The sequence below is a fragment of the Branchiostoma floridae genome, chromosome 8, assembly GCF_000003815.2.
Source record: "Branchiostoma floridae strain S238N-H82 chromosome 8, Bfl_VNyyK, whole genome shotgun sequence".
NCBI classification, from domain to species: Eukaryota; Metazoa; Chordata; class Leptocardii; order Amphioxiformes; family Branchiostomatidae; genus Branchiostoma; species Branchiostoma floridae.
The window spans coordinates 17,731,275-17,741,191 of record NC_049986.1 but is presented as its reverse complement, the minus strand read 5'-3'; the positions used below and the strand labels follow the sequence as shown (position 1 = coordinate 17,741,191).

General features: G+C 42.3%; 1 protein-coding gene across 1 annotated transcript in view; it reads right to left on the bottom strand.

The window, feature by feature from the left end:
* LOC118421674 (inositol hexakisphosphate and diphosphoinositol-pentakisphosphate kinase 2-like) overlaps positions 1 to 9,917 on the bottom strand; it is a 36,112-nt gene that overhangs the window by 8,691 nt on the left and 17,504 nt on the right. The window contains 10 exon segments of the mRNA XM_035829121.1: positions 1,567 to 1,665; positions 2,809 to 2,982; positions 3,419 to 3,559; positions 4,140 to 4,241; positions 4,509 to 4,751; positions 5,534 to 5,757; positions 8,292 to 8,433; positions 8,787 to 8,853; positions 9,411 to 9,526; positions 9,833 to 9,917. The exon segment at positions 9,833 to 9,917 is cut by the window's right edge and continues 5 nt beyond it. Of these exon segments, the coding sequence (XP_035685014.1) occupies positions 1,567 to 1,665; positions 2,809 to 2,982; positions 3,419 to 3,559; positions 4,140 to 4,241; positions 4,509 to 4,751; positions 5,534 to 5,757; positions 8,292 to 8,433; positions 8,787 to 8,853; positions 9,411 to 9,526; positions 9,833 to 9,917 (1,393 nt within the window).

Sequence of the window (9,917 nt, the reverse complement as noted above, 5' to 3'; positions counted from 1 at the left end):
GGGTGGTTTCTGGGATGTAGAAATCCTAAATTTGAAGTCAGTCTATTGATCCAAAGTTACCCAAATCAACCTTCTGGATGTATCATGTATATGATATAAAAGTCAAAAACTTTGACCACTCTCTTTGTTTTCAAACAGTTTCAAGTTTCAAACAGGAAAGAACTACGATTGTGCTATGTCATGTAACTATCTTTGGTGGGCATGTTAGGAAATTCAGGAGATAAGATTTGTATCTGTGTCAGACCTCTTGAATACCATGGTACAGGTGACATGACAAGTAACCACATTCAACATAATTTTTTTATACAAATACTTTTTGGTCATGCTTACGTCCAAAATGTCAACCATTATCACCAGTAATTGGTTTCTGGATATACATTAAACCCTAAAATTTTGAGTCTATAGTAATCAAGTGTTTCAAAGCAGCCTAATGCAATGTAGAGGCAAGCCAAACTCTACCTCTGATAATGTCATGCTAGGTTAGATGTTGATGCAATGAGCAAAACAACAACAACAACAGAAAAACAAAAACAAGCAGGAGTCAATCACAAAAAACTAAAAACTTTTACCAATACTGTAAAACTACAAACTAGCAACATTCAGTACTACAATGCAGGTAATACACAGTACATACAATACAACTACAAGCTAGCTGTATACACAGTTGTTTTTCATAGAAGCAAAGTAAATAATAATAGCAGCAGCTGAAGTAGAAAAATTGGAAAGGTACCACACAAAGTATCTATTGGAAGGGTAGCAATATTGAATACAGCTACAGGACAGTGAACTTAAGACCTTGTATGGAAAATGTCAAGACAAGATTCCAGTAAGGTAAGACTGAACCGTCCTCTCTGCCAGACTGCACTGCTTTTGTGTGAAAATATGACCCTAACAAAAAGCTCTGGGCCGTACCATCCTTCAGTCTGGGGTAGATAGCACCGAAGAGCTGTCAGCTAGCCAATCAGATACAAGATTTTGTTCCGGGCAAGGTTACCAGCCAATCACGTCAACTCATATGGGCAAGAGGAATGGCGATTGGCTGATAAATTATCTAGAGGTGTGAGCAAATGCCACCAGCATGGACCTATTAGGCCAGGGCTGTGACCTGGTGTTGCGTACTACAAAGTACAAGCAGCAGTTTGGGTAAGAGAGGACGGTGAACTTAAGACGTCTTATGGAAAAATGACGAGACAAGATGCAAAAGTAGTGTTCTAGCCAGCCTGAATTTTTTTCTGTCCCTTGGATTTTGAACTTGTTGAGTGCCAAAGGCACGACGATCCTAGGGGGGTCTAGACCTTCTAAAATGCTATTTCTGGCATTTTGGGGGTAAATTTTGCTGGTAGACTCTGCTTAGTTCAATGGCATCTGTTTTAATACATGTATCTTTACATGACGATTTTTGTCCATCGTAGAGGATGGAATAAGCAGTTTTTTTTGTCCGTACCCAGCAGCAAAATTCTGTCAAAGGACAGAGGGATGGACGCTGGCTAAAACCCTGTACAAAAGTGAGGCAAGATTGTACAGCGAGACTCGAGAAAAAGCAACAGAAGGACCAGTGGTTCCAACCTCGTGCCAGGACCGAGCCAGCTCCCGGTAAATTCCCGCCGGCGTAAGCGGCGTAAAAACGCCCGGCTGGCGCGGGTGACCCGCTCCCCGGTGATCGTCCTACATGTGCAGCATCAGGAGTGGGGAGGGGGGCAGCGAGGGTGCGAGAACAGGCAACAGGGACAAGATTTAAGGCTGACATCTTGGCACAAAGCTACTTTTTTTTTTGAGTTAGCAATTCTCACACCAAGTCATTAATTTTGACATGCATCAGGGATTGTGTCAGTCAAAAAAATTTTATATCAAAATGATTTTGGTTAGACACTAAGCACACATTTACAGTCAACTATAGAAGCAACTTTGTCAGATGTCAGTTTTGAGCTAAGTAACACCACTGCAAACTCACAAGACACTGCACCCAGGTTGTTATGCAATGGCCACTCACTCTAGAAATAAGTGAGCGTAAATCTTAGTCCAAGCCAGACATAGGTAAAAAGCTTAAGGTGGTATCCCCCTTGGGGCACCGGTGCAGCACTGCGGGGTTCAAAAGATACTCAACAAATTTTAGAGATAAAAGAGTAAAAGACCGAATATTCTTACTTTTTGAGTATTTTGTTGTTTTCTAAGTCATTCTTTTACGTATTATGCAATATCTAAATTATGAAAAATCCAGGAACATAACACAACAGTCCCACAGTGAATGAACCCCGCAGTGCCACACTGGTGCCCCATGTGCAGTGAGATACCACCTTCTTAGAGGAATCGAAGCATTGCATGCAATGAGTTACAGGTGAAAAAGGGAACCAAAATGTATAAGTCTGTTAATCAAAAATCACTCACTTAACACCTGTACTATCACTGCACCACGTCCTACACAATCCTCTCCAAGCAGATCTTTGAGGGCAAACTGAAGATGGTTTCTGACTAGGCCCTAAGATTTGATCACTTACCCTCTGAATACTGTAAATGCAGAAATGTGCGGTGGTTTTATGTTTGCGGTTTTTGCGAGGCAGTCTTAAAGCAAACTTAAAACCACTGCAAACATTTTTCATTACAGTATGTGATACAGTGTGTGGCACTACTGCGAACTTAAAACCACTGCAAAAACCCCACTTTCCTGCTAACGCGAAATGAAATCCCCGCAGACTTAAATACATTCACAGCAGCTAGGATCTTGGCTCCAGTCACACCGCTACATGACTTTGCCCCCTAAGGTCTGCTTGGATCAGAGACTATACAACATCAGTGCTGAAAGGTACCCACCAATTTCTGCTGAATGGGAACAGGAAGTGTCGGAGACCGTGACGGGTCCCTCTCTCCTCTGCGTCTCCCTGCACTCGAGGACTCCCGTCTAGCGTGGGCCTTCTCCCCCTTGGGGGATTTTGGAGACTTTGGCGACTTGTTGGGAGATGTTTTCCCGTTGGCTCCTTCTTCCTTCTGGAGGAAGTTTAAAATAACACTCTTGACAATATTGTCAAAATGATTTCCTAAAATCTTATTATAAAAGGATAAGACATAATATCATGCAAAAATGACGACTCTTTCCAAGAATTGACAGTTAGTTAATTTCTCTTCTGCACCTTTCTTTTTGGAACTTTTTCTACTTCCACAAAAAATTCCAATCAAAAAATCAATGAAAACTCAATTCCAACCTCAATTATCATGTGACGTGATGTTACAACTGTTGTAGTTTTTCCACATCTAGTAACATGCATAGCTTACAACTTGTCCAAAAAGGAGTATGATCATCTCACATTTGAAAAATCCTACAAAAATAGATTTAAACTTAACATAGGAGGTAACCAAGTGCACGTGGCATCATTCTATATTCAAGATATTCAAAAGTGAAATTCTGTACATGTAGCATACGTACAAGGCGAGAGTAACTCACGGTTGGGTCCAGTGGGATAGGGCGGAAACCAGGGCCAACCACAAAGTTGTCCTCCTCGTTGAAGCACTTTGCACCGGGGCTGAAGTGGAGCTCCACATGGAACCTTGTCTCTGACTCAGGCTCCTGACGTTAGGAAAAATTTCCACTTATATCAGACTCAAGTTCAAAACTACATTTTGAGATGATGCCTTAAAGTGGCCCCTTTAAGCTTGAGCCTGCTTAGTCCACACCAATTTACATCGTAATTCGTTAGTTCTCAGATTTTGAAAAAATGAAGATATCCTGAACTGGAAAAACGAAGCCAGAGGACCAAGTTTATGTTTCGATACACTTAATATTCCATGAATACAGTCATAATCTAGTTTTCATCCCTGCCCTATGCCTTTACGATGTTCACTTGTTTTAGAAATGTATTTTTATTTTCAAAAATCTGAGAACCAAGGAAATCAATTGGCATGGCCTTAATAAGCTGACACTTAAAAACAAGATTAATGTATGCCAGTTTCCTTTTAAAATCTGTCCTCTTAAGCTTATGAAAACACATTTTCATCAATTTTATGAACTGAAGTTCAGATTTTTGGGACAGATGTGGTGACATTTTTGTCTGTGCAAACAAGCAAATTTCTGTCCAAGGATGGAAAGGTGGGTCCTGGAGACAGTTGAACTTGACCTGATCATGACACAAACAGCCGGGTGAACTTACTGCCTTGGGATCCTCATACAGCATGATGACAATCTGAGTCATGTAGTTCAGCTCTGTTACAGCACTCATGTACTCCAGGGCACGCTTCCACTGCTCATCATCCTGGCAGGGCGGGGAAAGAAATCCTTTAGAGTATCTCAGAACATTTCAACTAAAAATGTGGGTAACCAAGAAAAAAAAGGAGCACAAGGACCAACTTTGTTGCAATTAAAGCAACAAATCATTACTCCCTCCCAAAAAATATTTTACTATCTGCATAGGGAAATACTTTGCTATTTGTCATTTTCTTTTCTTAAATATGAAGAAGATATTATCCTCCTATCCCACAGAAAACTGATATACAATACACAAGCTTTTATGTATACTTACTGGACACAGGCCTCCAAATCTAAGTATAGACAAGAGGGAATGAATGTGGCTCTCTGACGTGAAGTACAGGCGGGTCCGCACGTGGCGATCGGGCGACAGGATGCCGCGGGAGTACTTGGGGTTGAGTCTGTTGACGGTGTCGTCTTCCTGAGTCCGCTGCAGGTCGGCGCGGATTTTCTTCAGCAGCGGGGTGCAGATGGCCTGGGCTATCTCTAGCTTCTCCTGCTGCATTATACCATACTCCTGTGGAAGAAAAAAAACACATGGCAATCACAGATGGAAGACTTCACTCCCTTACCCAGCATTATACCATACTCCTGTGGAAGAAAAAAACACACATGGCAATCACAGATGGAAGACTTCACTCCCTTACCCAGCATTATACCATACTCCTGGGTGAGAAAAACAAACACATGGCAATCACAGATGGAAGACTTCACTCCCTTACCCAGCATTATACCATACTCCTGGAGGAGAAGAATCAAACAAAAATGACAGAGATGGTGGATGCACACATGTACACGTATGTACAACAAACTGTTTTCATTCACTGAAACATCTGCCAGGTAATATTAAAGTCTAAGATACAAAGAAAGAAATGTTGTGCGCAGTACAGAGGATGCAGGTCATTTGTATGTGCTCCATACAAATAAACAAACAAACACACAACAGCTCACACAAATAAACTTGCACAACATACATGTACCTGCAGAATGATTATGATTTTCATCCAGGCTTTTGGAGAGTGTGTACTGACATTAATCATGTGGTCACAGTTCAGGTTACACAAACAAATAAGCAAACAAACAGACAAACAGACCATACCTGTGGAATGATGACATCAGCCAGGCTTTTGGAGAGTGTGTACTGTTTAATCATGATTCATGTGGTCACAGTTCAGGTTACACAACCAACCAACCAAACAACAAACCAAACAAATAACCAACCAACCAACCAACCAACCAACCAACCAACCAACCAACCAACCAAACAAACAAACAAACAAACAGACAGACAGACCATACCTGTGGAATGATGACATCAGCCAGGCTTTTGGAGAGCGTGTAAAGTTCCATCATGTGGTCGAAGTTGAGGCCGGAGTTGTGCATGACGTCATACTTGATACAGTCGTACACGTCGGGGATCTTACTGATGTCGAACTGCCCACTCTTCAGTTTGAAGTCCTTCTCCAGTTTGGCCCAGCGACGGTGCATCAGTTCCAGCGTCTCACTGTGGTACAGGATGATGTCTGTGGGAGGGGGGCGTGAAGAGAACAGTTGTATATCTAATTCAAGCTAGTCAGAAATCGTACAGGACAAACTAAACACTCTACACTCTTACACTTAGGCTAATGAACCCATACTGCAGAAATAGTTACCTGATGAACCCATACTGCAGAAATAGTTACCTGATGAACCCACACTGCAGAAATAGTTACCTGATGAACCCATACTGCAGAAATAGTTACCTGATGAACCCATACTGCAGAAATAGTTACCTGATGAACCCATACTGCAGAGAAAGTTTCCCAATGAACCCATACTGCAGAAAGTTAGCTAATGAACCCATACTGCAGAAATAGTTAACCTGATGAACCCATACTCCAGAAATAGTTACGTGATGAACCCATACTGCAGAAATAGTTAACCTGATGAACCCATACTGCAGAAATAGTTACCTGATGAACCCATACTGCAGAAATAGTTAACCGTTGAACCCATACTGCAGAAATAGTTACCCGATGAACCCATACTGCAGAAATAGTTAACCTGATGAACCCATACTCCAGAAATAGTTACCTGATGAACCCATACTGCAGAAATAGTAGACCTAATGAACCCATACTGCAGAAATAGTTACCTGATAAACCCATGCTGCAGAAATAGTTACCTGATGAACCCATACTGCAGAAATAGTAAACCTGATGAACCCATACTGCAGAAATAGTTACCTGATGAACCCATACTGCAGAAATAGTTACCTGATGAACCCATACTGCAGAAATAGTTAACTGTTGAACCCATACTCCAGAAATAGTTACCTGATAAACACACACGGCAGAAATAGTTACCTAAAATAACAGAGAGCTACGAGGGGCATTCAATAAGTAATGCCTCTGATCCATTTCCTATAGCAGGAGATTAATGAAACCTGGCACAGTTATTAGTCTTTCTCTTCATAGGAACCACCCAGAGTTATGCATTTCTCCCATCGTTTGATGCAGCTCTGGGTACCGTTTTTGTAGGACACCCCATGTTGGTCCTCCAACAAATGCCTCATCAATGGCAGAAGAGGGACGACCAGTTTTGTGGTCAGACATTAGCAACCACAAAAAGCCACCCATACCTAGGTGTTACGTTAACAACTGGGCTGAAGTGGGGTGTCCATGTTAACAAAATAACAACCAAGGCCAAACAGACATTGGGAGTGATCAAACGTAACTTGTGGGCATGCCCAGCCCGCGTAAAATCACTTGCATACACGTCACTGGTAAGACCTAACCTTGAATATGCTGCAACAGTATGGGATCCGTATACAAAGAAAGACAAAGATAAACTTGAAAGGGTACAGAACCAAGCTGCCCGATTCTGTACAAACAACTACAACAGGGATGCTAGTGTTACCAAAATGAAAACAGATCTACAGTGGACATCACTTGAAGACAGAAGGAAAATGTCCAGACTTTGCATGATGTACAAAATGACCAATAAGCTGGTGGACGTACCGACTGATAAGTATCTAATACCAGCTCAAAAAAGAACAAGAAACAGCCATGACTTCAAGTACCAGAGTTTCCAAGCTAGGATTGATGTGTTCAAACATTCGTATTTTCCCAGAACTATCGTAGATTGGAATTTGTTATCACCAAGTACAGTAGGGGCATCTTCTCTGGATAGTTTTAAAGAACGCTTGCAGTTAGATGTGCAAAAGTTAGGTGTGACGGATCGTTCAGTGTAATATAACCAGCTGCTGCCGCGCCGCGTGCCTGCGAAGCTGGTGTGTTACGCCGAATGGCGGTTATACCGGCTATATAGATACAGATACAGATACAGGTCTGGGAGCTGTTTCCACAGACTTCTGGCCATGTTTGAATTCAGGATGCCAACGTTTTACAAGGTCATATGATGGGGCATCATCACCATAAGTTTCTTTCATTTCATCAAAAGTCTCCTTTGGTGTGCGTCCTTTCAAATACAAAAACCGGATCACTGCGCGACACTCAAATGGCTCCATTTCACACCTGGTCCATTTCACACCTGACTCAGTTTAAACAACAGTAAATCAGAAACCACAATTAGTTCAGAGCTGTTTTTTGCAACAAAACTCATAGAGATATGAATCATTGCACATACAAAATTTCATCTACATCAGACAATTGGAAGTGAGTCAGGGGCATTACTTATTAAACGCCCCTCGTAGATTGCATTGGCTGGGGCATGTTGTGCTCCCAGGGTGGTCCCAAACTGGTGCCCAGGAGGAAGAGGAAAGAGGGGGGACAAGCCATGACATGCAGGGAGAACTGTGGAGCAAGACATTACTGTAAATGCAGAAATTTTCGTGGTGTTTCATGTTTGCGGTTTTCGCGTTGCCAATTCACCACAAACTTAAAACCACCGCAAACATTTTTCCATGGCAGTAAGAGACTACAGTGCATGGCGCTTTCGCAAACTTTAAACCACCACAAACAGTCCTTTTTACCGCTACCGCAAAATTAAATCCCCATGAATTTAAATGCATTTACAGTATACATTTTTGTACATAGTAAAAGTTGCCCAGGCTTACTCTTGTACTTGGTGTCCTCCATCCTCTGTCTGATCTGTGTGGTGAGGGACTGTACCAGCTGGTACACCTGGTGACACATCGTCACCGGGTTCTTTATCAGTTGGATGGAGTTCACCAGGGACGTGCTCTGGGTGGGCGCCAGCTGGAATGGTTTAAGAAAAGTTAAACTCCTTCCAGGTAGGTAAGATCGTAAAATATGCTTGTTAATCTATTTTGTGACTGAGTATCAGGGCTCTAGCCAGCGTCCGTTTTTCCGTCAATTGACAGAAATTTGCTGCGTGTGACGGAAAAATTTTAAAACCAATCCGTCAACCATGACGGACAAAAATCCTTGGTGGAAGCTACAGGCAAGTGCCACACATACAGAGATTACACAATACATGTATGTTGTATGAGTGGGTACTGGGTAGTACCTGAAACCATAGAGTCTAAGATTAAGATATATACAGTGGAAAATATATCAATACTGTGGATAATCCCACACCGTTGCCTTACCTTGGGGATTGTCTCCGCATCAAAGTCCCTGTTCTCACGCATGATTTCGTGTAGACGGGATTTAACCCTGGTGGAAAATACATCAAGTCATGATCATTATCCTTGCACTAGGATATCCTTGTACTGGGGAGTGAGTTCTTCCGAGTACATCTATGAAAGCCTATGATGGGCCATTCAGTTTTCTCTACATCTTCCACTTTCATTATTTACATGTCTCCATTTTAAAAATACCACAGCTAAAGCTTTCCTGGATGCAAAAAGAAAATAAAGCTTGACACAGAAAAAAATTTGCAATGGTAATTTGTAAACCAACTTACGGCATAAAACAACAAGTTTATTTTATACACTCTCGCCCCTACCCTTTTCCCTATGCAAGTGTGGTGGATTGTTCAACATGCTCGAACTCAAACACAGCACCTCCGATTAACATTCTGTACAAAAACTGCCCTTAACCAAAGCTAAGTACTATTCATTTTCACCTGAGTGAAGTGAAATTGATGTAAAGCAGCATGTTAGGGGATTCGAACCCTGCCAATTCACCACTGATGCCACCATAGTTACAACTTTTCTGGGTAGGCTTTAACCCGTGCATGAATCTGTGTGAATGCCTGGTACTTAACCCACCTGCACTGGTGATAGTTGATGAACTCGCTGTCGTTGTCCAGCAGGCCGTTCATGTTCGCACTCTTCACCATCTGCACCAGGATCGGCGTCAACTCACCCTCCAGGGCAAGCAGACCCTGGGAACAAGAACAGCCCTGTCACAACTGAGATCACTGGGAACCGGAGCAACTCAGTCACATCTGAGAACACCGGGAACAAGACATACCAGGCCCTGTAGTATGCAAGCCTGAGTACCATCCTCCGTAGTAACTGCTGGCTCAAGACTCATGCAAATAAGTTCTTAGGAAAAGTCACAGGTTCACAGCAAACAAATAAGTAGTCCCAGCATTGGGACATCAGAAATACCTGGCATACAGATCCAATTTTACCTACACAAACCTGCACTTGCAGGTGGTATTTTAGCCTTATTAGGTATATGCCACAAACCTTGGCAAAGCAGCAGCAGTCATCTGTACACGGCCCTCGTCAGAAGCATAGATCTTGAGGTCATGTCTGTAGGTGCTGTGA